The sequence below is a fragment of the Camelus bactrianus genome, chromosome 2 (genome assembly GCF_048773025.1).
Source record: "Camelus bactrianus isolate YW-2024 breed Bactrian camel chromosome 2, ASM4877302v1, whole genome shotgun sequence".
Taxonomy (NCBI): domain Eukaryota; kingdom Metazoa; phylum Chordata; class Mammalia; order Artiodactyla; family Camelidae; genus Camelus; species Camelus bactrianus.
In genome coordinates, this window is record NC_133540.1 from 51,890,899 (window position 1) to 51,918,701 (window position 27,803).

Genomic DNA, 27,803 nt, shown 5'->3' on the forward strand with positions numbered 1-27,803 from the left:
TGTGAAGGGAATGTAGGAATCTACTAGATAACAGGAGAGTGCAGTAGGGAGCAGTGCAAGCCAGTGCAAAAGCATAGGCAAAGGTGTGGGCGAGAAAGATGCAGTCAGGGAACTGCCAGCAATGAACTGAGTGGGGTAAGGAGCTCAGCCCAGCAGTGTGGCAATGAACTGGCCTATGGGGCTAGGCTGAGCTGGGGTTCGAATTTTAGACCTAAGCATACTAGCTAAGTGGCCTGGAGCACATGACTTATCCTTTCTGAGACTCAGTTTCTTCATCTATAAAATGGGCATGTCACACAGTGTAAATTGTGCAGACTAGAGTTCATATGTGTCCTAAAGCTCTAAGCACAACACCTACCCCACAGTGGGCACATGGTGGAAGTCTCTATTACAGATGTAGAAGAAATAGGACTTTACTAGCACTGTTTTACCCAGAGGTAGGAGGTCACCAGACTCCTCTCAGAAACCAGTAAGCTCAAAATCCCATAGAGCAAGTAGTTCAATAAAAATTTGATGTAATGGATAAATTAGGAGTTTGGGATTAACAGATATACAGTACTGTATATAAACTACATGAACAACAAGGTCCTACTGTATAGCACAGGGAACTACAGTATCTTGTAATAACCTTTGATGAAAAATAATCTAAAAAAGAATATCTGTGTATAACTGAATCACTTCACTGCACACTTGAAACTAACTCAACATTGTAAATCAACTATATGTCAATAAAAATTTTTTAAAAAAAGATTTGATGTAATCTTACACTTATATTGGCTATATATGTTTGACTTTCTAAGAGAGGCCAGGACTTTGGAGGTTATATTATGATTTTCTTCAAAGGTTAGTTCTGCTTTTCTCTCTAAGTAAATAGTTACTTCTATGGGCATTTATTTGCAGTATCAGAAATGATCTGCAAATATCATTCTCCTGGATGCAGAGGTGCATATTTGAAATTTGAGATGGTCTGTATGAATTGCCTGTTTCTATTTGTATGTAATTGTATTTTTTAACTTCTGGTTTCTCAGTAAGGGAAGACAGTCTGTGTGACCCAAAATTCTGATGTGCATCAAAATTGTTCTCTTGGCAAGTGTACAAAAATCCAATTAGTCTTCAAAGGACAAATTGTCTTTGGGGACTCAACTGATGTAGAATTTGAGACCAAGTCTGGAAGAAAATAGCGCTCTAGGATTTTTTGAACACAGGCAACATACATTTAAGACTCTGTGAAACAAGTTCTTATGTAAATGCATTCAGTTAACTTTTCTAGCTTATGTTTGTGAAGATTCGTTTGCATGTTTGGCGATGGTAAGCAGTCCCAAGAAAGAAGTGTATAACAGTCTTCGGGAAGGGAGGTGTTTGTGAAAGTCAGTAAAAAGTATGATAATGAGTAGTGACATTTGCTCAATTTCTTGGATTGTTATAGGAGTTTGCCAACTTGTTAATAAAATGGAAGAGACTACCGGCAAGGTGAAGCCTTTCAACCGAAACGATGAACAGTTTCTGGAAGCTTTTGTCATCTTTTGTGGCTTGGGGATCCAGAACACACAGATGTACGAAGCAGTGGAGAGAGCCATGGCCAAGCAGATGGTCACGTTAGAGGTGGGCTGACACTTACAGGAATTCTCCGTCTCTGTGGCCCCTCAGCTTGCACCTCTTTCTCGTAATGACACTTGGTGTCTGTCTGTTATATCTTTGTATCCTCATGAGAATCATGATTTAGATGATCAGATCCTTATTTCCTCTTTTAAACAGCTGATGAAACTGAGACCCCAGAATATTTTAGAAACTTGTCAAAGGTCATATCACCAAACCAGAACTCAAGCCATTTGTCCCTTCAGTCCTCTGCTTGTTTTTGGTAGAAAGCAATCCTTGACCGTATAATCCCTTCACACAGATGTCTGCTGCCACCATCTGTCCCTTCCCCATTGCCTGAGCCTCCCCGTCTCTCCTCATGAGCAGTTGTGTTCACACACTATAAAAAACAAACACAGAAATCCTACACACTCAGAATCAGAAATGAGGAAAGGGGAGACTTTCAAACTGCAGATTTGTGGATCCCGCTTCTGAAAATTCTGATTCAGTAAGTCTTGGGAAGAGGCTGAGAGTCTACATGATTACAGAGCTCCCCCAGCTGATTCTGAATGTGAACCACTGGCTTGAGGAACTGACCTCCTTCCCCAGTAGGACTATCCTACCTAAGTGGGGCCAGTCCTTTCCAAGTGTATTTCACTAACTGCCTGAAAATGTTCACTTCCTGTAACACAGGAATTTCTTACATCATAGACCAGTTTGGGGAAATGGACTTCATATAGGGCATTACTTAGTCATTCAAACGCTAGTGTGAAATATATTTGAATGTTTGCCTACACTTACCTAGTCAAGATTATTGGGAATCAATGTTTGGGATATGGATGGTAACTTTTCCTTCAATCCCTAATGAAAAAATAGTTAAACTCAAGAGCTAGAAAGATATGCATAAGTCAAGATTAACCAATAACCAAGATGGTACACTTCACTTTCCACCATGAATATATATATAAAACTAATAGTTTTGCTGTAGTGTTACATAAGAGACTTTGTATTATAAACCAGTGGAAATCTCAGTTTCAAATATATGTATGTGTGTGTGTGTGTGTATATATATATATACACACACACACACACATATACGTATGTTTCAAATTACATTTATCTGCTCATATACATATGTGTACGTGTGTGCATGTGTGCATATGTGCATGACTTTAATTTTTAATTTTTTGCCATTTCCATGGTTTTGCACTGAAGAAATGAATCTAAGCCAGCTATTGATTAGAAATTTTTTTTTTAAAAAAAGCTTTCTAGTATGGAATTTTTCAAACATATACAGAAGTAGAAAGAATAGTTTAATGAGCCCCCATGTGCTCATTAGCCATCTTCAATAATTAAGGATCCATGGCTACTCTCATTCCATCCATACCCTTTTTCACTTCTCTGCATTCTTCTTCCCTGTTAATCCATTGATAATTTTGAAGCAAGTCTCAGGTACCATATCATTTTGTTCAAAATCTTCAAATATTTTCCCAATTGAGATTTATTTCTATTTTTGCACTGAAGTTTTACTTCAGTTAAATATATGAGTAATTAGGCTTTCACATGGTGTGTTTAATTTCAGTTCATTATAGGAAGTCATACCTATGATCACAGGTTTAACCTTGAAAAAATTTTTCTTAGGAAGCATTAGATAAAAGCTAGGGACACAAACCACTCCTATTTCCTTATGACAGGGAATTATTTTGACCTGGAAGACATGATCACTATGACAGAAAAACAACAACAATAATAGCTAGCCTTTGGTAAATGCTTGCTCTGTTCTCACTTGTTCTAAAACAAGTAATCTCTACAACCCGATGAGTAGGGTGCTGCTTTTATCTTCATTGTGTGATAAAATTAACTTGTGGAACTTACAGTGTTGTGTTATTTCTTTATTCGTTTATCCATGTTGCAGTGCTCGGATTTATGTAAGACTAAGTCATGGTCACAGTCTTAGCTTTTCTCAGCAAACCACCTCTGGGGTGTCAGCGGGTTAGCAGCTGTGACCTGTCAGTTTCACAGGAACAGGAGATAGCAGCTCCAAGTTTCCTGAGGTTTCTCATGATTAATGGGTTCCAATGCTAAGACAGATCCCATGTGGCATGATATTATTACATTCTGAATCACAAGATGGTAGACGTGTACCATTTGGCTTTAGATTTTAAATTGCTTAAAATTTTAAAACATGGTTCATGGACAACTAGTTTGGGCTGCTGAATTACTTGGCTCCCCATTTAAAGTCTGAAAATGGGATACCTTGTTATCATTGATTTTAAAACTTTTGGGGGTTTTAGTAAATCTGTGTCGACTCTGTTAAAAATGGGCTTTAAAAATATATTTTTAAAAATATGATAGACCATTTTAAATGCAGCCACTACTTTGATTTAAAAGAATGTCTAAAATATTATCCCATTACTTAGTAGCTATCACTTTTGAAAATGGGAATTAATGAGTCTCATGTTAAATCGTATGAGAAGATAGTAAACCTGATTTACTATCTTCTTATAACTTACTCCACGAGGTTAACGGAAAGTGTACTAGGAGTTGAAAGCTGGGTCCTGGGCCCTCTTGTCTCCTCACTGGGTGTGAGCTCGCAGCCAGGTCGTGAGAATCCCTGAGCGTAGGTGTCCGCTGTTCCTGGATGGATTTATAGGCCAGCCCTGTTCTCAGCTCTTGAATCCTATGAGTATAAAGGGATCCCTGAGTCTGTGTGACATTATATCTCAGCCATGCAGTTTTTCCTTAGGAATTCTACAGTGGTTACAGGCCTAATCCGAGAGCCACTTCTAGACTACTTCCTTTCCAAATAGCAAAGCTAAAAATGTCACTTTATACAAAGATCTTTTTCTTAATTCTGTGCACAAGTCAAAATAACTGAAGTCAGTATTTGTTTTTAAAAGCAACACAAAATAAATTTTATGCCAAGTTTGAGCTAATAGTATGGCTTATAAATAATATGTTTGTTATATCAACAATGTCAGAATAAAAGTGATAAGTGTTTTCTTTGAACATAGAGAGTATAACTTTTTGTTTCCAAAATAAGCAATTGAATCAAAATCTGGGGTTTTCTTTCTGTTAAAGAAAGCAGCAAACAAGATACGGCATTCTGAGGAGTCTAGTTATCTCTGCGGGAAGCTTTAGCAAAATCCCAAGCTTGAAATTGTAGTCTCCATTTGGCAGTCCTCTCCTGTAAACCTGCGTTTCTTCTTTTCTTACCCTGCAGGTTCTGTCCTATCATGCTTCAGCAGCAGAGGAAGAAACAAGAGAGCTCCAGTCCCTAGCGGTAATCCTCCTCCTTTTTCTTTATAAAAATGACTAACTACAGGCAGCTAACTAATAAAAATCATGCTTCTCTCCAGTAACTGCTTCTTCTGGTAATGGTCCCCTAGATATTTAATTAAATGTGGTAAATATTTGGATAGACATTTATAAAAGTATTTAACCACGTCCACTTTCTTACAGGGCTGCCAAGTCACTGGTAACACAGAGCACAAGATAATAACATACTGATTTTGCAATACATTGTATGATTCTGATTTTTTTCCAATAATTGTTATAATCTTTACATCTTTCTTAAGCCAGAATTAAATTTAGTTTTCAGTTCCTGGGAAAGTGTGGACAGGTGACTGCAAGGCAGTTGTTTGGCTAGAGTAACGACAATAAAGATTTTATAGCTTGATACTGATAACGTGTTCTTCATTATCAAGAATTGAGAGTGATTTTAATTTCTGACCATATGGCTTATGGAATGTTATGTGAAATTGGGTTCAAATAAGATCAGTTCCTGAATTCTCATTACATTCTTATTTAGGATGCTATGTGAGAAAAGCACATGGACATGGAAGTAGAATGTCACATGTTCTAGGTCTTGACTGAGATTGCCTCGGTTGAGATTAATGAACGTTTAAGGCATTTACACATTTACAACCAAGGCTGGACCTCTGAGTTTAAATTTACTTGAGGCCACGTAGATAAAGTCTGTGTGAGATGTGACGAGAGTCACGTAAGGAATGAGAAGGGTATGAATGGATCACTGAGATTCTGTTTCTTTGTCATCATTGTCATGGCTAGCCAGATGCTCACCCTCTGTGCCCCTACACCCATTTTCTCATGGAAAGTGCACAGCTCTGCTGTGAAGGCCACGCTGAAGATGGAGAAGCCAAGCTTCTTAAGGTCACACTTGCCTAAGGTCACACTGGCAGGAAGTGGGGAGTGAGGATACAGACTCACACAGTGTCTCTCCAGAGCACATGCACATAACCACTGCCTTCTCTGTGACGAGCTATTAGGGAGAGAGGTCAGTGATGAATCCAATGTTCTGACCTAGGTAATTCTAAGAATGAGAGCCCCATTCATTAATAAAAGGGGAAACATTAAGAAGGAAAATGGATAAATTTGATTTAGAACATGGTAAGTTTGAGGTGCTGATAGAACAGCCAAATGGGCATCATCAACAACTAGGGAGGGCAGGACTGGAGTGGTGAGGGGCTGGTAGTCAGAACTAGAGGCGGCGATTTGGAAGTTTAATCATGGGATATGGGGGAGTCCCGTGATCATGAAATGATGGGAATGGAGCAGTTGGGGGAGAGTGCAGAAAGATATGAAAAGCTGAGGGCAGAACTCTAGAGATTTAGGTGGAAGGTATAGGAAGAGAAACCAGCTAAGGAAAGTGGTGGTTCAGCAGGGAGGCAGACTTGGGATACAGCAGTGGCACAAAGGGCAAGTGGAACAGTTTGAAAGGAAGGAGATCCCATCAATTGTCATAGAAAGGTTGAGAAATAAGACTGAGAAAAGGCTGCTGGGTTCAGTGATGTGGTGATTATTGAAAAGGCAGCTTCAGGAGTGCAACTGCAAAAGGGAAGAGTAAATGGTGAGAAAGTTGAGGAAATGAATATAGACTATGTGAAGAATGTAGGTTTTGTATGAAAGAGAAGTAGCTGAGAAGGGTGTTGGCTGAATTCTGTGAAGTTTTTTTATTGTTTTGCTGTGTGTTTGAGCAGGGGTGGCTCACAAGCAAGAGAGCCAACGTATTCTTGGTCAAAGGGGGACATCTAGGGTGAGTGTGAGACTAACACGGCAAGACGGAAAGAGAGCTGGACTTTGAAGTGGCTGAGGCACTAAAGAGACATTTCTTTGGCCAAGACAAGAGAAAAGGGATATAATAATAGTGACTAGCTACACTTACTAAGCACTTAACATATACCTGGCGTGTTTGACTTTCTTTGTGTGTGTGAACTAAGTGTATTTAATCCACAGCCACCCTGTAAGGTCAGTATTATTAGCATTTTGAAAATGGAGTTAGAGGTTGAGAGTTGAGACTGTCCTACCCAGACTGGGAGTGATGGCACCAGTCCTAAATCCAGGCAGTCCAGACCCAGAGCCCACACTTCATTGCACAGCCCTGGAGAGAATGAGCTCAGAGAGAAGGAGGAAGAATGAGGACTTGTACACTTTATTGATTAGATCACCAAGTAGGAAGCTGAGTCATCTTGCCAAGAACAGTTGAAGGAACTTGAGGTGATTTCATCTGAAAGGTGAAGTGTCTTTTGGGGTTAGCCTCATTCGAATTGGCTGTATTTATTTTGTTCATGGTGATGTTTGGAAGAATGAGGAGTTTTTCAATTATTTAAGAAGTTAAGAGGTTTAAAGTATCTCCCACATCAGGCTTAATTGGCCCATTTGTCTAATCCTCCTAGAGTGATAAAGTTTTGAACTAACTGCATACTGTGAGCTGAAAGTTATCACAAGGAGAGGTACATTCTGAAGAGCTTGCAGGCACTGTGGGATTAAGTTAGCTCTAAAATGAGGGCAAGGCTACATTCTGCCATATGTAGTTTCAGATAAATAAAAACTAGCAAATAGAGACATTTTTAAAGGTAAAGCTAAAAAAAAATCCACTGGGATATTAAACTTTGCTTTTCACTTTGAAAATAGCATAGTCTCAGAAAAATCTGAAAATTATTTTCACAATTATGTTTATAATTTTAGCAAGAGAAAAACACTGGAAAAACTGAAAATTGCTATATTGCAGTATTGTTCAAAACCATCTGTTGTTCCATTTGGAAAATAGATTTCTGGCAGCTGCATTGTGAAATTTAGGATTATTACATAGTTTGTAGGTCAAATAATTCATTTAAATTGGTTGAGATTCAGGAACTGATTTCAATTCTTGTTTTCTGTCAACCTAATAAAAATTCCTTTGCAGCCCCCACTATACAGGTGCCTGTGTCGTCCAGCAATTACCAAAATTGCTGTCTTAGTCACATGTCTGATGATTTATTGCAATTTAAAACCTAAAATAAATTGAAAAGCCATCAAATACTTCTTAATTTTTATTTTTAGAAATTAGTTCTTAAGAGAATTTAAAAATGTTTTTTAAGTATACTAAATATTTATGCCCCTGTTCCAAAAAGTTTTTTAGTCATAACAAAAATATAACAAAGTTGATAGGAAATTCAGAATCCTTTTTTTCCCCTTGCTTTACTTGAGATTAAAAAACTCATTTTAAATCTATTTTTTAATGTAATTTTCTCTTGACTCAAAATTGGGTGCAGCAGAAAGAAGGCCTTAAACAAGCATTTTGCCATATACCTTTTAATAATCCTTAGTCACAAGTTACTGAGATAGAAGTAAAATAACCCCAACTGACCTGGTTATGGTTATTAGAAAGTTGTTAGTTAAGATGTCCAGTTAAGTTAAGTAACAATGTCTGATTGATTGCCTTTTTCTGCCACCTTCTCTTGTTTAGAACAGTAAATAAATAGGTATTAGGGTAGTTTTTTTAAATAATCTTCTTAATTTTGTCAGGGAGTCAGTGCTGATTCAGTCCAGTCCCTGTACCTTCTACTTTACAGCAGTTTCTTTCATCAGAAGTAATGTATCTAAAAGCAGACTGAGACCCTGATGTGATCCTGAAATTTCTACCATATCAAAATAGCGAGAGAGGGAGGAGCTGACCACTTAGGCAGGACTTCTTAGGACGGAATTTATACCTCATCTTGACTTTAACCTTAAGAGCCAGAAGCTTCACGTGACCCCTCTTGATTGGGCATGCATGTGGTTGCTGCAGGTAACAGCAGTGAGGGGCTGAGCCTGACACCTGACCCAAATCTCTCATGCCTCAGGCAGTGTTAGAGTGTAGATCCACTTGCGTATATCAAGATGATCATCACATTCCCTCACTTTTGGGGGAAATCTACATGAATAGTCAAATTATAAATGGAAAATTTTGAGCAGATAATAATAAAGAGGAGTTGACCCTATGATCTTGATAATTAGTGTCACTGAACTGTAGTAACTTAAGGCATCCAGGAAGGCACCTTCCTCCTCAAAAGGTGCTAGAAATACTCTGAATCAGTTTGGGTCCTTTGGACCTCCTGTGCACTAGCAGTTGATGCATTCATTTTTATAGATGTCATAACATGAACTGGGCTGTATCCTTTCCACACTGCAAGATGTAATGTTTGATTCTTCCTACTTTCATTTGACAAGCTAATATGACCTGTTTTGCTTTGATTTTACTAGAGGATTACTTCCAGTGGTAGCCTGAATTCCAAAGTATGATGGCACTGTTCTTGAGCTTCTTATATACTAACTAGATGTTAACCAAATCTGTGTGTATTAGTCTCAGTTGCAGCCATACATTTTCTCTGAAGTTTTACTTTTAAGCATATACGTACTTTATTGGAATCTTGACATTTGCCTTCTTTATATGGTTTTGAAAAACCATATGCTCATTATTCAAGTTTTTTATAGTTGGTGCCTCTTCCCTATAGAGATTTGAAGGAATCCATTTATATAATGTTAGAAAGAAGGAAAATGTTAATATAGTTACTGAAGAAAATATACTAATGTAGTCCTGCTATGCCTTATTCACTTCTTTTTTCTCTCTAAGATTTGGTTCCACATGTTGAGTCGAACAGTCACCTCTCTTTGTATTAGCAGATTTCTTTCTCATCTTTCTCATCTGGTTTCCCTTCCTTTTTAGAGAACGATATTTTCTAACAGCCTTGTAAACTAATTGTGTGGGGGGTTTTCTTTAAAAACACATTTTCTGCATGTGTTAAACGTGGGGAAGAGAGATGTTAGTCTTCTGTAAAGTGTAATGTGATGGCTGTCCAAGTGGCTTTATTCAAAAAGCGGGACCCAGACTGCTCTGCACAGAAGAGTGCCCCAGCAGGCGTGCAGGCATAGGGCTCGGGGACTGCTAAGGAGAACTTACAACACCTGACTGAGCATCCCTGAAAGTAATCTCCCTAAAGAATGGATCACTGAGGAAAAAACATTTAACATTTATACTAAGTGAACATGAGGGAGTGACATAACAAAATTCCCCTCTAAAACACTGAAGCTAATTGGAAAAATCTGACGTTCTGCGGAAGACCAAGTTCAGTGTTTGCCCTTGTTTTCAGACTTATTTTAATAAATAATTTTCTGAATAAGGAGCCTTTTCTTAATAGTTGACTATCAGAAGTTGTTTCTGTAATTTCTGTTCTAGCTCTTGAGAACTGACACTTGGTGCCCAAGGCAGGCAGAAGGCCTTTGCGTGACCGTTTTGTATGGAGATTATACAGCTGAGCAAACTGTGTAGCCATGTAGCCACGTGTCTCTGCTTTCCGCTGGGTTACCAGAGACCTTGCCACAGGCCGAATATAAACCTTTGTCATGAGGCTTTCACCAAAAATATGAAATTCAATGATTTTTAAATGACCCTTATAAATGTACCTTACCCAAGTGTGTTATTTTCCACACATGCTTTATGGGCTTCAAGGAGACTGTACACTTTATAAATGTATTAATTCCCATAAAGTTTCCACAGGTGTGTCCCAGTGTGTCCCTTTTGTTGTGTAAATAGACTTCATAATAAGAAATAGTTGAATAAAAGAAGGGTTATCATTTGTCTTAAGTAAGTAACTGATAAAACTCAGGAATGATTCTCTTTGACTTTAGAAAAACAGGGAATTTTATTAGTCAGGTTCTCCAGAGAAAAATAACCAGTAGGTGACTTTATAAATATATAAAAGATTCTGAGGAATTGGCTCACACAATTATGGGGGCTAAGAAGTCCAGCAGTCTTCTGGCTGCAGGTTAAAGACCCAGGAAAGGCAGTGGTGTGGTTCAGCTGAGTCTAAAGGCCTGAGAACAGGGAGCCGATGGTTGAAATCCCAGTCCAAGAGCCTGAGAAGAGATGAGATATCCCAACTCCAGCAGACTGGTAGGAAGCGGAAGGGGGGAAATTCCTCCTTCTTGTGCCTTTTGTTCTATGCAGGCCCTCAGTGGATTGGATGGTGCCCACCCACATCAGGGAGCACAATCTACTTTATTGAGTCCACTGATTCAAATGCTTATCTCATCCAGAAACACCCTCATGGACACACCCAGAAAGAATGTTTAATTTGGGCATCCTGTGGCTAGTCAACTTGAGACAAAATTAACTATTACGTGTGACTAAAAACAGTAATTAAATGTGTAGTTATTTTCTCTATCATTGTGTTGTTAGGAATCCCTTGTGCAAACTACCAGCATACTTGTGTTGTTGCACTTAAAAAACTATGTATTTCAATTACTTATGTCTTCTCCATCAGACCGTTAGTTCTTGAGTAATAATAACAATGATAATAATGATGATAATGGCTACCATTTAGTGATCACTTAACAGGAACCTGGTTTACTGTTTTGTTGAATGAATGAATCAATCGATTGATTCTGGAAATTTCAGATTAGAAAGCCTGTGATCTAGCATGAAATACTATTCATGATCCTTCAGTTCAGTCAACAAGATTATGCTTTCTTTTTCCTTAAAGTGATTAAGAAGCTAGAAATAATTTAATAGTTAATGAAATGAATAAAACAGCCTGTTAACTAGTCACAGAGCCAGACATTTGAAGAGCCACGGAGATACATTTTCATTGTCAGCTTTCATTTTGATGAATACAGTATGATGGTTGAGAACATGAGTCTAGAGAGAGATGGTTCAGATTCCATCTCCTTGATCTCAGGCAAATCTGTGACTTCTCTGTGCCTTAGTTTCTTCATCTGTTAAAGGACGATAATGAAAGAACTTATCATTATCTCACAGAGTTGTAGTGATCAGAGTTCCTGGTTCATACGTCCCCAGTAAATATTAGCTGTTGTTAGTAGTTGACCATTTTAAGTAACTTCCTACCATAGCTGGTAAAAAGTGGAAAACTTTTAAGGTCATTCCTTTCCCATCCTGAGTTTCCAGTGTTCTTAGAAGTGAATGAATCAAACTTTAATGACACTTAAGACAAGCTGAAGCTGAGTTTTTAAGATTACAACAACAAAATATTCATTGTACAGATGAAAGAAGGAATTCAACTATAATTAAAATTTTTCAAAAGTAAATAAAGTGAATAATTGAACTGTAAGAGAAGAAGGCATAATCTACAATTTGTCTGTTGTGTCTGACACAGCATGGTTCATTACTAATATTAACATTTGTATTACAGCTCTTTGCCAAATTAAATTAAATTTAATATTATGGAGAACTGGTTAGGTGCTTGATGATCACAAAATTATATAATAATATGTAATTATAATCAGAAAAACGAACTATGACTGTAAAGTATAGGCACTGTTAAAGTATATTCACTATGTTACTATAGAGACATATTTTGGAGTGAATGGTCTGAGATGTGTGTAGTTACCAGCATCTTCTCAAATGTCTCAGTTCCATTCTTGGTGCCCCACTCGCTCCTAATCAATGCCGTGACTTACACATAAGAGACATGGCAAGTCTGTGATTTCATCCTACACTGTAATTCAGCGACCTGCAGAATAAGATTGTGTGGGTTTCACCTGCATTAGTGCTTCAAGAAATAGAATGGTTTAGGAGAGCCATAAAAACTCTCTACTCTTCTGACCATGACTTGACCCCAAAATTTAAAGCCCAGAGACTCTATTTGCTTTCTTTGATCCCTCCAAAGCCACTGGCCACAGCCAGCCCACCTTGCACCTCACTGCAATACAGTGGCCACCACAGAGTCCACCAAAAGGGATTTCCTTCTGCGTAACCACAAGTGAGGATTTAAATGGCTATTGCTTGCTATTGATTACTAACACCCAATCCCTAATGCAGTGGTTCTCACAGCTCAGCACTCATCAGAGTCATCTGGAAGGTTTATTTTAACACAGACGGCTGAGCCCCACTCCCGGAGTTTCTGATTGAGTCGGTCTGTGTTGGGACGCACGAATTTGCATTTTTAACAAGTTCTCAGATGCTACTGCTGCAGGGACCAAACACTGAGAGCCACTGCTCTCTTGGAAACCTGATTCCCTTCTGCCTGCAAACCCAACAAAGCCAACTGTCTAATACCAAATTCCTAGCCTTGAGAATTTGTTGCCTGCCAACACTTTGCCTAATGTAGTTCAATTACAGATAACAGAAACTGCTATAGCTATTTGAAGCAGAAAAGAATGTAATTAGGTGCTTTCAAATCATTGGAGGGGGTGGATGAATGACCCCAGGAATGAATCCCAAAACCAAACCAGATCTGGTGCACAATGGGAACTTCCATGTAGGCCAGAATCAGAAGGCCACTGAGCTATCTCCTCCTTCCAGAATCAACCATCACAGCATAGTCTGGCCAAAACTGCCATCTCTACAGCAGCATTATACCCTCTGGATCCATGTTAAAAAAAAAAAGGGTGGGTGGGGGGTTCCTCATGTGGTAGGCACTATGTTAGTTTGAAATTCAGGTCTCACTCAAATATACTCACTGAAGAAAGCAAAATCTACCTGGAACCCTAGCTGCAAAGGAGTCAGGAGAATATATTTTTGAGCTTTCTTGACTCTTCAGAAAATGAAGGGTCACTAGATAAAGGTTAAAATAGGTGTCAGGTTAACGGAGTCTTGCTGCAGTATCTACCACAGGGACCAGTGAATGTCTCTCTGGTGCAGCTGAAACATAAACAATGAAGAAGAACTAGCTATATGAAAACTTGAGGGGATGTATTCCCGGCAGAGGAGGAGAAACAGTTAAACAGGCCCAGAAGTGAGAGTGTATGTGTGTGTGTTATTTAACCTTGAAAAAAAAATGGCAAAAATATAGACACTTCCCCACCCCTGCATAAAAAAAAAAAAAATAGATGGCAGTTTCTAAAAACTCAACTTTTCGTTTAGAGCATTATTGCAGTAAGTATAGAGGCTACTACATACCTAGCCCAAGCCTCCTCTGCACTCATGCAGAGGTTGGGATCCTCTATCTAAGTCAGTCGTGTGAGCAAGCCAGACAGAGTGACATGTGTGAGGAATCAAGCATGAAAAAGACAACCATAACAGCTGAGGTGCCCCGTCCATTTACTTGAAAGGATGAGAGAGTCGGAGACAGAGCTTGGGCTTGTACAGGAAGGTCACTGGCAAGATTTCGATGCCACTCAGAGGGTGGCATTGGGTTGTAAAGTGAGGAGGCAGTAAGAAATCCTGGAGCCCTGTGGACACAGATAAATTATACCTGAGAGACAGTCTAATCTATCCACCACACTTCACAGGTGAGAAGACAGGCAGAGAAGTTGATCATCTTGTTCAGGGTGACAAAGTCAGTGGAACATCAGGACTAGAACCCCTAATAGCAAACATTCCTTTTTACCATGTGTTTCATCTTGCTTTCAGGTTTTTCTTTTTATGATCATTATCTAATGCCAAAATGCAAATGTGGTAGCTGATGCAGGATTTTGCCTCCTGGTGACCAGTTTATTTAGATCCTTATCAATCAGGTGGTATTCAAAACAACTGGTTTTGGTGAAGGATCACTGAGCAACTAAAATATTTTTATAATCTGAATACTGCTTCTTTTAACCCAGTTGAATCCTGTTGCCAAAGGTATGTCCAGTTCCACTCTTAGCGGACTTCACTTCCAGAGTTGGTTGGTTATTTTCATTCGGTTTTACATTTTAGGACGGTGAAAAGGGACCAAGGCAGTAGAAAAAGAGTCATAAAAAAGGGCTTAATGAAGAATTTCCTCTAAAGAGTCATGAGAGGCAACTAGTTTCTTTATTAGTTTGAGTGGCAGATATAATTAAAGAACTCAGAAGAAAAATGACATTATACTACCAAACTGTTTGCCAGGTTAAACTTTTAACCCAGGGAGTTTTGTGTATTTTTTGCATTCCATATTTGGTTAATTTGACACAAATTAGAACTCTCAACTTTAGAAGGACTTAACTATATTCAGACTAAGCACTAAAACAGCTAAATGCTCCTGCCTGAGAAGACAGGCATTGTGCTCTCATATGTGGAGGAATGAGTTGTATCAGGTAGTATCATAGTTCCGGAAGTTTTGAATTGTGTTGTCACCTGTAATACATATACACAGGTATAGCACCTTACTGCATCACAGAATAAAGTGTATTATTTGTTCATCTTCAATAGCAAGTGCAGTAAGTTATATCATCTCCTGAAGAAAAAGTCAGAAATCTCACTGTACAAATTCTAACAAATCATACCATCAGTGAAAGGAAAAGCTGTGAAAATCCAGAACTGTACATCCATAACCTCTCCCAGAAATACCACGTACTCTTCCGCCTGCTATTAGTAAGATGGAGAATATTTTATTAAATGGTAAGTTAGAATGACAGGCAGTGTTTTGCTTAAAACCCCCTTTATCCCAAGCCCTCTCAGGGCAGAAAGTTGAATTCTCTTGCAATGTTCAAAACAGCGGCTGACAAGAGCTTTAAATGACGTGTGACTTTCTTGTGGCTTGTTAGCAATCGATCCCAAGAATTCTGAACCTCTGTATCACTGACCAAAGGTTCTGAAGGAAAGTGTCGGCCTTTCCCCCTAGTCAGCTCAGAAAGGTGTGCTGTGGCGTGGCCGAACGAGCAAAAGAAAGGATTCTTTTCTCTCAGTAGAGAGTGGAGCGAGGCACAAGCCATGCTGGCTGTCTTTATCCCGTAGCGTTTGGAATATCCTTTGTAGAAGGAAAAAAAAGAAAACTTCCTGCTGTAAGAATAATGGTGCCCTAAAGAACAAACATCTGTTCTCTCATGCAGTGTTTAAGGGAGACAGCTGTGATCTGCTTTGAGTTAAAAGGTGGGTTACTCCCACCTCCGCACTTCCGAATTCCCCTGGAGTCCTCTGCTCCATCTCTGATGTTGGGGGCTGGCGTAAACAAGGCAGCCCTTTATCTAAACAGTTTCAGTCCTCCTCTCTTCCCCTAGTCCAGCCCACGCATTAGCCTGTGGAAATGACTGAAAGGAATGCATTTCTCGTCAGTTTGGGGCTTGGGGAAGGACTCTTACTTTGGAGTATGAAGAGGGTGACATTGTTTTAAAGTTTAGACACGCCTGGTACATAACAGTAACATGAAGGTCAAGATGAGCAGAGAATATGCAAGTGCCCCCGGCTTGGGAGGGGAAAGCTCTAGATTGCTCCCTGAGGTCTTACTATTTTGACCTTTTTACTTTGTAAAAGATGGAGGTAAAGCAGAGCATACTGATGTGCTGGATACTCAGCAGAAACTTAAGGGGTTTGGAGGAAATTAAGATCAAAAACATTAAAGGGAAGGAACCTGGTTCAGATTTCTTCACTTTTCTTGTATCTCCCCCACACCAAGTTCAAGCCTCTTTTCATCAGGTGAATCTGGCCGACCTGGCTCGGGCAGGTAAAGTGCCCGCAGAGTAAACAGTCAAGGGGGTGGAGGAGTCGGGGTTCCAGTAGGTTCTGACGCCCGCGAGTGGCCACCAGGAAATATGGGAGAGAAGCCTGCTCAGTGTGAGGGAGTCAGGGCGCCTTGGCTGTGGCCAGTGCCGCTTCATGTGATTTGGGTTCAGTGTGGCCTGATTTTTCAGAAGGTGCCAGAAACCCTTTTTGTTGTTGTTAAAATTGCCCAATTTTTAAACAGTATAACAAATTTGGTGATTTTTAAAAAATACTCAGTACCAAACAAAACTTAGATTGAAATGCACATCCCAGTCTGCTAGTTTTCTGATTTCAGGTTAATGGGCTTTACCCTCCTAGAATTTACGACTCAAATTAAGTGAAGGGAATGAGATTTTTCCCTCCCATTTATTTAATACATATTCAGTTAAACATTAAAACTGTATCTATCAGTAGTCACAATGGAAACAAAGATGTGTTAGATACTGCCCCACCTGTCAGTTGCAGTGTATTTAGGAGACAAACAGGAAATTACATTATAGTGAACTTCGTGTGATTAAATAGGAATTCCCAAGGTAGGGTTAGCTCTGAAGGGCATTTAATAACTCTTCTTTGGGTGGGAGCTGTGCCTTCAAGAAGTCCTTCAGTTAAAGAGAGTATGAGAAGCAGGAGGTAAAAGGAACACTGATGAAAAAGAGCAAGGTGTATTGAAGAAATAGCAGGTGTTTACTATAATTAAATGATTAACAAATCAAAACCAAGGATGTTAATTAAAAAACAATCCCTCTCCAAAAAAACAAAACCAGCTTCTCAACCCATCCCAGACCTACTGAATCAGAACCACTGAGTATTTTTAATGGGCACCCTAGGTGATTCTTATAATCAGGCTTGGGTGAAGGATGTTCTGTCAGTCTGTAGAGATTGTGTCAAATTTGAGAGCTGCATAGTCTGCCTGCGCTGGAAGCTGGGCTCTGTTCCTTAACTGCCTGGGCTGTGGTGGGTAGGATGTGTTCCTCCATGCTCAAGTTTCTGTACTTGAAAAATGGAGCTACAGTATCTATTTCATAAGGTTGTCTTGTGAATTAAACATAAAATGCTTGGAACATTATCATTATCCTGCTCACCACTTGATTTTCAGCTCATGGTACTGAGACAGGTCCAGAATAGTTACTCAATAAATATCTGTTGAACAGATAACACTGTGGAGGTATAAAGGGGCTGGATAACTGGAGTCCTTAGTTCTGCCTGCTGTTCTAGGTATAGTCACCCTCTCTTCTCCTGGCCTACCCAGAACCATATTAGTTACCTGCGTGTGGCTCAGATTAAAAACAAAACAAAACAAAAAAACAGGAGTAGCTCCTAAGCTCCTGTATGAAAAGATTTCTAGTGTATTGCATTAAAAAGGAAAAAAAAAAAAAAACACAATGTACTTTTTCCCCATAGCAAAGCAAGAAAACTTTATGACTCACTGCTGCCTTAATTAACAGCTTTATTTCATTTTCTTCTTCTCCCCTTACCTAAGGCTGCTGTGGTACCATCTGCCCAGACCCTTAAAATCACTGATTTCAGCTTCAGTGACTTTGAGCTGTCTGACTTGGAAACGGCACTGTGCACAATCCGGATGTTCACTGACCTCAACCTTGTGCAGAACTTCCAGATGAAACATGAGGTAGGAATGCAGTGACAAAAGTGTGTGTGTGTGTGAAGAGAGAGAATTAGTTTTGGATGCTAGTATGGAATAAGGATTTTTCAGTTTCCGTGATTCATATACTGTCACCTAATGTATAGCTGAGATTTTTAAAGAAAAAAATCAACCATTAAAAACACAGGAACGGGTTCCTACATGTATCAAGCACCAGGCTGAAGAACAGGGGAGAGTGTTCCCAACAGTGAGAGCAGGATGTGCAAAGGCGGGAAGACAGAAGGGAGGGGGCGGGGCCATGGAGCGCCAGTTGAGGGTGAAAGTGGCGAGAAATGCGATCAGAGGGGAAGGTAAGAAGCAAGTCATGTAGCACCTTGTAAGCTATTCAGAGGAATTTAGATCTGATCCTGAAAACAATGGTGAGTCACTGAGGAACTTTAAGCAGGGAAGTAACATGATCTGATTGGGGAGGTTACAACACAGTAGAAAGAAGGACCAAAAAGATAGTGAACTCCTTTGGAAATGAGGGAGTAAAAGGGTTGATGTGAAGCCAGGCTCTTGGTTCGAGCAGGGTCACCCACAAAGCTTGAAGATGAAAACTGATTTTAACCCCAGTTGATTACCTTATTCACCTCTCAGAAAATAGCGAGACTGAAATCAATACCTTCTAATATCAGTTGGGAGTTATCAGGGGATTCTATTTTGTTTCATAATGGCCACGTGTATTGCATCAAAGAATAAGGGAGAATAGAAAGGACCATTTGGGGGAAAAAAAGTCAGTAATTTGCCTTTAAGGCTGTTTTTTTCCTGTCAGTTGAATGTCTAGTCTCCTCGTAGAGATTTCCTATCTGAAATTTAAGTACCTTGAAGGCTTCCGCTATTTAGCAATCCTTTAATTCATAAAATGAAAATTTATTAACAATAAACAGTGTACCCAGCACTGTGCTAGGTACATATTTCAGTGATGAGTCGTCCCTGCTCTCAAAGCCTCACTGAGGCATGAAAACTAAGGACTAATACAGCTGAGGTTAACACAGTGTTATTTATGGTATTACTCGGGGCCCAAATCTAGCCCTTTCTTTAACCAAAGTTTATGTTACTGACCTCAATCTTGTGCAGAACTGAGTGAAAACAAAGAACAACTGTCTGTAGACTCTTCTCTAATAATACTTCACTCTATTAGAGCATGTTGATTAAGAGATAATGTATCATTTAATTATTTCAAGAAGCTCTCAAGAAAGGCTCTTTGGTTATTATTGTCCCTGTTTTACAAATGAAGAAATTGAGACGGAAGAATAGAGTAGAAAGCTCATGAATTTTGAGTCATAGCTCTACTAGTGATTAACTCTAATTTCCTTGGGCAGCTAATCTCTTAAGTTCTCAGTTTTGTAATCTGTTAGCCGGGGATAATGGTATGACTTCCCCTGTGGGAGTCTCGTGAGAATTACTCACGCATGCATGTACGCTTGTATATTTCGCTTAATACGCAGGCATAGAGTACACGTCAGTTATCCCTTCCTTAGACCAACTCTGACCATGGTTATATCACCCTATCAGGTTTCTTTACTGTAGGTTATAGGGCTCATTTATAAAAAGTCCTTTCTATTAATAGAATGAAGATCTCATTTAGAGCCAAAAGTTCTAAATGTGAATAGCTCAGTTCTGCTTCTTGCTGGTTACAGGACCTAGATAGTGACTCAGAAACCTTTCCATTCCTGAGACCTCCCATACTTTAAACTAGTAGCGATCCTGTTGAAAGGGCCTGGCCAGGACAAAGGAATGTGATCCTTGTATCTATTTACAAAATTCTTATGAGTTGATATATATCTTATTTCTTAAAAGCATAAGTTTTTAGGTAGCATTTGGGTATTGGATCTGAAGATAGTCACTCAAAATTTCTTTTGCCATCTTTAGTCTTACCTTTTCCTGAATTTTTGTCCATTAGGCAGTTATTTCTCCTCAATGTCTCATGCATCCACTCTCCTATTCTGTTAGAATAACTACTGTTCCACTTCCGGCCAACATCAGCTTGAACACCGCCCGCCATCATTCTGGTTGGCCTTCCTGCCTTGGTGACTCTTCTGTTTATTTCAGATATTATTGTCACTATAATTTTAGGATGGTAAAAGTAATACGTTTTTGCTAGAGACGATGGCAGCGTCATGAAGTGCCCTGACACAGAATATTTCCTACTGAAAAATATGTCAGATATTCATGTCTCTGCCGGGCTTCCAGATCTTGGCTTGCTCTCCTGTAACTCTTGCTGATCCCTGAAACAGACTCCTGACTGTACAGGGACAGATGTGCATGTGCTGTGCTTATTTTCACCTTCTGTCGTTTATGTGTCATTCCGCCCCTGAATGGGCGGCCACTTCCAAGTCTGCCCCACTTTATGCCACAGCGTGCTTTTCTCTTCCTCAGAGCCCGATTCAAGTCTCTGTTCCTGGGAGAATGCTAGGATTGACTTCATGCCACTTGGAATGCTGTTGACAGTTAATAAATTTGTGCTCTCAACTTTATGTGGATTTATTTCCTTTATATGTGCGCTTTTTTATTTTCACTACTGATTGAGATTCTTGAAGGCAAGAGTCGAGCTATGTTTTCTCTTTCTTTTTTTTTTCTCCCATAGCATCTTAAGTATGCCACTCAGAACTTAAGAAGCCTTTGTAACTGTTGGAAACTGATTCAGTGTATTGAGTGTGCTTCCTAGGGTCATCCAGACTGTACATAATCATCAGTAGTCCTGTACAGAAGACTGTTCTACAAATTTGAATGTGCCAGGCTTATCTACAAGGCAGTTAGCAGATCTAACCATAATTTTCCTAAACGCTGTTAAGAACACCCTCATAAGAGAATCCAAAACTGCACTTAAATTTAGTTACTATTTACTAGATACAGTGGGTAGCCTTTGGGTTACCAAATTCAATAGGCCCATCTTAATAGGAGCATAGTAGAGTAGTCCATCAAGAAGTATGTTTCATAGAGTCATTTTTATCACTGTTTACATTATATGATATATATGCCTATTTAGTTATACCTACAGATTTATGATTAGTAAAGAGATATGTCCATGGGTTAAATTTCTAGGTTTTCCTGCTTATTTTCCTTGATTCTTTAATTAATCACCAGTAATTTTTTACAACACTTCAGTGTATAGTTTCTAAGCATGTCAAAGTCAATAGCATTATTTAAAATTCTCCTAATAAGATGAATCTGTCATCTTTGGGGCTGACTTTGTTCAGAAATGGTCATGATGAAAGGTCTGCAGTGCACTTTAAGTTAGCACATGTCAGTCTTATGCACACAGAAATCCTCTGCAAGATACAGTTACTCAGGGTGAAAGAACAAGGGAACATTCGGGTTCTTTTTATCAGATTTCCCTGTGAACTGCGTCATAGAACAGGAACAAAGAGATCTGAAAAGAAAAGGGAGGCTATGAAAGCATGGATTTTTTTTCTGCCAAATCCTCTGTAGGCGATTTCTACCAACAAAGAAGAAACCTTGTTTTTGGCCTACTTCTGCAGCTAATCAGACTGTGCTGAATATTGTTAAAGCAACATTCTTTCCCCTGGTACGTTTCCCAGTCCCCAGGGCACTGCCTTTGTGTTTGAAATATCTCCAGTGATATACGTCGGGAGAAGCACATATTTATTTTTAAAGATTCCCAAAAGTATAGTAAATCTTTCAGAACTGAAGAGAGGCAGACTCTGATGCTAACACAAACACAAAATTATCTTGCTTAGGGCCCATGTGTCCCTGGAGATTTTACTGACCACACCACTTAGGAGCTGAATTAAACCCAGCTTGTGAGGTTTTCTGAACATTCTATCCTTTTTTCTCCCATCTTTTAAAATGTATACATTAAAATACACACACACACATGCACGCACGCACACACGCATGCACGCACTCATTCACTCACTCACTCACCAGGGCTTTATTTTGCATTTGTATATGTTATTTTTTTAAATTAGTTCTCAAGCAGTAACTCTGCCTGAAAATTTAAGCATGGTTTAAAAAGGACAAGGGTCAGGACTTGGAGTTCCAATTTGTCCTTGGGCATATGCTGTGTGCATTGCTCCCAACCCACCCCCAGAGCCTGGCACATATGCCTTTGCAGACTGACAGAATGGGATCAGAGAAGAGCTGGAGAGTGGCTGCTTGCAGGGCTCTCTGAAAGTGAATCCATGCACGGGTGACTATTTGGACTCTCCTAATTCATGACACACGGACATGATATCTTTTAAAAAGCTAGTCTGTGCCTTCCTCATGACAAAATACCTTTCTTAACGGTCCCCTGCATTTTACATCTAATTTAGTTAGCGTGGTGGTTAGCATGGTAGGCTCTGGAGTCAAGCTGCTCAGGTTTGAATTTTGGCCCCAGCCTTAACTAGCACCGTGACCTTGGGCAGTTTACCTCTCTGAATGTCAGTTTCCTAATCTGTAAAATGATCAAAGTAGTAGTGACTCCCTCAGAGTCCCAAGGGTTAGACGTAAATGCTCTGTACAGTGCATTAAGATTAATACATGTGTGATAAACGTTAGCAATTATTATTACTCCTTATGCTCTATTTCCTAAAGGTTCTTTGCAGGTGGATTTTAAGTGTTAAGAAGAACTATCGGAAGAATGTTGCCTATCATAATTGGAGACATGCCTTTAATACAGCTCAGTGCATGTTTGCTGCACTGAAAGCAGGCAAAATTCAGGTACTTATTAGAGCCATTTATGTATTTAAAACATTTTGTTGCTTTAGTAATAAAATTTATAGCATCTTCTTTCAAGTTTTTTTAATGTGTACTAATGATGATTGAGAATAATATTTATTGCCCCTTACAAAATAAGTTACATTTTGTGAATTATGAAGATTAGTATGGCAAATTACTTAATTATTAATTTTCTTTCATATATAATATATATGGCTTTAAAAAAATCTTTACAGTAACTCCAATGTTAAACTTAATAGTCTTTGGGCAAATAAATACTTCCTTCAAGGAAAACCCTACCGTATAAGAAAAGGTATCAAATTTCTCCTGCTCCCATTCAACCTACTGCATAGTAGAATTCCTCAAAAACTACTCAGTCCCTGCACCTGGCTCCATAGATGAGTCTAGTGTTCTCTATTGCCTTTTCTCTGGAGCCCTCTGTTAATTTTATAAGTACTGTTTCATGGAAAGGGTTTTGGTTTCATATACATTGACCAGAGACTGTCTACAAGGAAGATCAGTGCAGAAAACGTTCAAGTAATTCACTCCTTTCCAGGCCAAATTTTTCGTATCTGTGTCCTTAGATTCTAACTTCAGTGGAAATCGACTAGTCATTCTAGGGAAGTGGTTCCAGGCATCCATAATATAACTTTTTAATTCAGAGCTTTCATGCTCTTTTGATTTAGTAAATTCTAAAAATGTTATTCTTTGTCTCTACTTTCATAGGGTGCACATTTTGACTGGCTAGAGTTTAAAAAAGTGATTTTTGTCTGAGAAGCCCTATGAAACACGATAGTAGTATTTTCCTGCCATAGCAAACATTTATAAGAAATAGGGTAAACTTATTTTGGGGTATGGGAAGTTCACAAGGACCAGACCACTGAAGGCTATCCTTGCTTTTTGTGAAGAATAACAAAATGGTGATTTTTGTGTATGTTGAAGATACACTGTATAGAGTGTTGAGAGTTCCAGCAGAATAGAGCTGATAATAATTTCAACTTGTGTTTTCTTACTAATGAAGAACAGTAATATAGATAATTCAAATGGCAGGTATTAAAAAATAACCTATATTTGACTGTGGAATATATCGTGCAATGTTTTAAAGCCAAATTTTCATTTCTAATCCTCTTTTTTCTGTTGTTTTGCTAATATTCACATTGTCTATGCTCCTTAAGGATACAGCAACTGATAGTAGAGAGTGAAGGCAGCAGAATCTGCAGAGAACTAAAAGTCAGAGAGGAAACAATTAAAGTTTATTTGAAATGATCAACCATCAGTCAATGTCATAAAATTAAAGAGGATAACTTAGAAAGCATTTGTATTAGTAAAAACAAAACAAAACTGCAAAGAGCAGAAAATTACATTTTAGTAAATAAAAAAATTAATGAAGTTTATTTGAGTCACTCCACATACATGTATATAATTAAGAATTTAAAATATTTAGTATAGGTGGACAGATTATTGTTTGAGGCATTTCAGCTTTTTCTGTTGATAATAATAATTCTGTTCTGAAGACAAAGTACAGCTGATTCCCTGCAGAACAGGATTCTAGCATGAGCCCTTTGTGACTATAAACAAACATATATAAAGTACTGAGAAAAAAAAACACAATTGGTGAAAAGAGGTAGTATAATGCGTTTTACCAAATTGTTCTTTCTCTTTCTTTCCTCCAACGTCTTTGGTCGTGCAGCACAGGCTGACTGACCTGGAGATACTTGCACTGCTGATTGCTGCCTTAAGCCACGATTTGGATCACCGTGGTGTGAATAACTCTTACATACAGCGGTAAGGCATTTGCCCAGCAAAAGAAGAAAATGTTTCTTTTAAATTGTAGGGCTGTCTTTTTAAAAGTAAAACCCACAGCAAAATTTGATGGTTCAAAATTTCAGTTGGTCAGGGTTCATAACATACTCTGGTTTCATTTAAGGAAAATGGGAAAAATAATGCATGTCCAGGATTGTATTGGTAACATTTCTGGCCTGAAATTCAAAAATATTTATGTTGAGAATCTTATTTTATTAGGTAATTACCAAGAGTTTGTTTTAGTTTGTGTGCATCCAGCTTAAGAGCTTCATTGGAGAACTATTATGACTAGTACAGAAAGGGTGGAATTTCACCCTGGGATAAAAGATAATATTTGAAAGGTGCTTAGCTTGGATCCTAGGTACTTGTTTAGTAAGTGCTGACTAGAAAGAGGCTTTTGGTCTTAGTGAAGGAAGTGGAGCCCAGTGCTGGAGAGCTTGCAGTCAGACTGGGATTCAGGTAAGTTCTTGTGTGCCTGTGGGCAGGGGCGCTCATCTCTCTAAACCTCAACTTCCTGATTTGTGAAGTCAAGATAATAGCACACCTACCTCATCGGGTTGATGTACGTTTTAGAAGATAACACACATCCATACCAGCTAGAATGCCTGATAAATATTTAAGTGTTAAATAAGTCTTAGCCACAGATGCTAGTTCAGACAAGTTTTTCAGCCCCCTGTGCGGACCATGCTTAAGTACCATTTGCAGCGACAAATGAGATAATAAAGGTGATACCACTTTTCATCAGATCTTTGAGCCACTGTGACATTTTTATTTTCCTGCAGCAAGTTAGTTGAAAGGCCTGCATTTTAATGGCGAAACTGCTAACTGCTGAGCTTTTTTTTTCAGTATGCAAGTGATTCCACTAGTACATAGCTCTCTCTAGGAAAGTCGAGATGTCTGATCTCTTGAGGGAAGTTCAGAAAGCTCTCTAATCACATTCCCTTTATCTAAATACAGTAAACAGAAAACTTCATGTGAAAAGAATTACAGCAATGTAACAACCATGTCCTCTGCTGACCTTTGATGGGAAGAGATAGCAGGCTCTTGCCTGCCTGTCAGAGCCTGGCCGTTTCCTCTTTAAAATCTAACGTTTTGGAGAACTGACGAGTGACATGGCCTTTGCCCCCTGTGCTCTGTCATGTGATAGTGGTCCTGAGCCTCCTATCAACACAGGAGTCGTTAGGACAGGGAACGAGGACGTGAAAAGATTTACAGCACAGGGCCAAGCGTGGCCTGCAGATCAGAGCCGCAGAGCCGCAGAGCTGCCTCCTCTCCCTCCCTCAGCTGGGCATAGTGTTACTAGGATGTGGATTGTTACTGTATGGATTGCTCTAAGACACCATATTGCCCTGCTTTATTTAGAGTGAAAAGAACACTCAGCTATTTCCCTCTTTGTTTACTTAAAAATAATTACCTGGGAAAACATCTGGAGACACGTCATCTTCTCTTCAAAGAAAAAAAAGCCCTGGGAAAAAGTCAGACTGCGGAATCTTGCTTTCGCACACACCACAGAACAGACTCCACCAAGGAATAATAACTTAAAAAAAAAATTAAAGGGTTTCTTTTTCCTTACATCCCTGTGGTTTGAGTAGAGGAAACCGAGAATTTTCCAGGGATGTTTCTTTTTTCTTTCCTTAGTGATAAATGACTGACACCTCAAGTGGGGTTTTCTTAACCAGGGGGCTCTTGGGAGATTAAGAGTACCAGAAACATTTCCATGTAACTTCTGAAAAGGTGTTCGTGTCCAGACCTCATCAGATATTCAGACACTCTATAAAGAAAACCAAAACAAAGAAGGCACAGAAATAGAAGTAACATATCAAAAAGAGAAATAGCCCTTGTTGTGGTAGCAGAGTTAGAAACGGAACTTCTGTCATTCATTCTTCTTGAACTTTTTTTCAGAAAATTAATATGAAGTGAGATATTCCTTGTTTAGGAAACAGTGTTTTGCTTCATTATCTGAGGCTTTGCTTCCTTCCTGGCTTAGGAAGACTGCCCTTACAAGAAGTAACAAGTACGCCAGTGAGATGTCTGGGGGAACAGTTCACTGCCTGTGCTTCCTTCTCCCACATGGGCGGGTGAAGGAGAGAGTGACTTCAGACAGATACTCAATTATTCTTTAAAAAATAGGCAGTAATAAGAACAAAATGGCCAAAGTACAGATACCTGCTTATGCAGAGAAATGTCCTGCATTAGGCTTGCAGTCAATATGAGACGACTGTTGTAGATGCATTTATTTGGTTAGATTTAGGCTTGGTGTTTTCTAAATATAAATATAGTGAAATTATCCTACATTTTTGGCAGATGGATAATATGCAGTTACTGGGGCCTGGCACTGTGCTAGGTGGAAATAGAGCTATAAAAGTATAAAATGTAGTTCCTGTTATCAAGGAGTTTTGGTAGTCTCATGAAACAGTGGTGACTAACACAAGGAAGGATCTAATAAATACTATGTTGTTTAATAACATGGACTGTAAGTGTTCAATAGAAGAGGAGATTGGCCATGATCAGCGTAATCCATCTTTACTGTTAATGGAAGAAGTGAGGCTTGAACTGGATCTTTGCAGTGGGTAGGATTTGGAGAGGAGAAAGCGTGAAGATATACCAGAAACACTATGAGGCTTTCACAGGACAGTGATGATGGTTAGCCTGACTAGTCAGAAGGTCCACTGACTAGGAATGGAGAGTAAGAGGATGAACAAGCAGAAGTTATAAGACCCTTCCGGGGGGTGGGGGTGCTCTAAGACTAAGCAGTGCATTTTACACTTGGTATAGTGAAAGGACAGGGAGCCACTGCAGTGGGTGATAAAGACATTGTGTAGGAAGAAAAGGATGAAAGGAAGGTACAGGGTACATGGATGATAAATAGAACCACAGAGTTCAGCTAGAAAGCTGTTACAGCAAGCTAGGTGCATGTGAACATCACTTATTGGCCAGAGGGAGGAAGAGACCGAAGGAGAGAGTTTTTAAATTTAATATTGAATGGCTAGTTACATGTATGAAGGAAGCAGGAAAGTCATGACTCCCAGTCCAAGAAACTGGAATAGTGATGGTGCCATTGGTAACGATGAAAGGCCTGGGAAGGGTGTATCCATGTGTGTGTCCTTTGGGAGGGAAGGTGGAGGGGAGAGGAGTTTTGGCAGTGAGGAGAAAATAATGAAGAGGATGGTGGCTGGAAGAGGTAAAATGACCAAATGGATATGGTTTGTTTGTTTTTCCCAAAATAGATTAGAGATTCAGCAAAACCAGAATAAAAGAATTTCCTGGTAACCACAATCAGATCATGTATTTTTGTCCTGAAAGAGCTCATTCTGCACCATGGTCCTCTCTGCTCTGTAATAGAGGAAAAGGAGTGAGCTGGAGTTGTGAATGGGCGCGGTGGTAATACAGGGTCAGCGGCTCTGAGAGACTTCCAGGGGCAGTGGAGACGGCACAGGAGTCACAATTTGTAAACTGCAAACT

At 39.2% G+C, this 27,803-nt stretch overlaps 1 protein-coding gene across 4 annotated transcripts in view; it reads left to right on the plus strand.

Moving 5' to 3' along the window:
• PDE5A (phosphodiesterase 5A) overlaps positions 1–27,803 on the plus strand; it is a 127,780-nt gene that overhangs the window by 75,329 nt on the left and 24,648 nt on the right. For all 4 annotated transcript variants that reach the window (XM_045514983.2, XM_010952599.3, XM_010952604.3 and 1 more), the window contains exons 10-14: positions 1,427–1,602; positions 4,799–4,858; positions 17,715–17,861; positions 22,416–22,541; positions 24,229–24,323. In XM_045514983.2, coding sequence (XP_045370939.1) covers positions 1,427–1,602; positions 4,799–4,858; positions 17,715–17,861; positions 22,416–22,541; positions 24,229–24,323 — 604 coding nt within the window. The remainder of the gene's footprint in view (positions 1–1,426; positions 1,603–4,798; positions 4,859–17,714; positions 17,862–22,415; positions 22,542–24,228; positions 24,324–27,803) is intronic.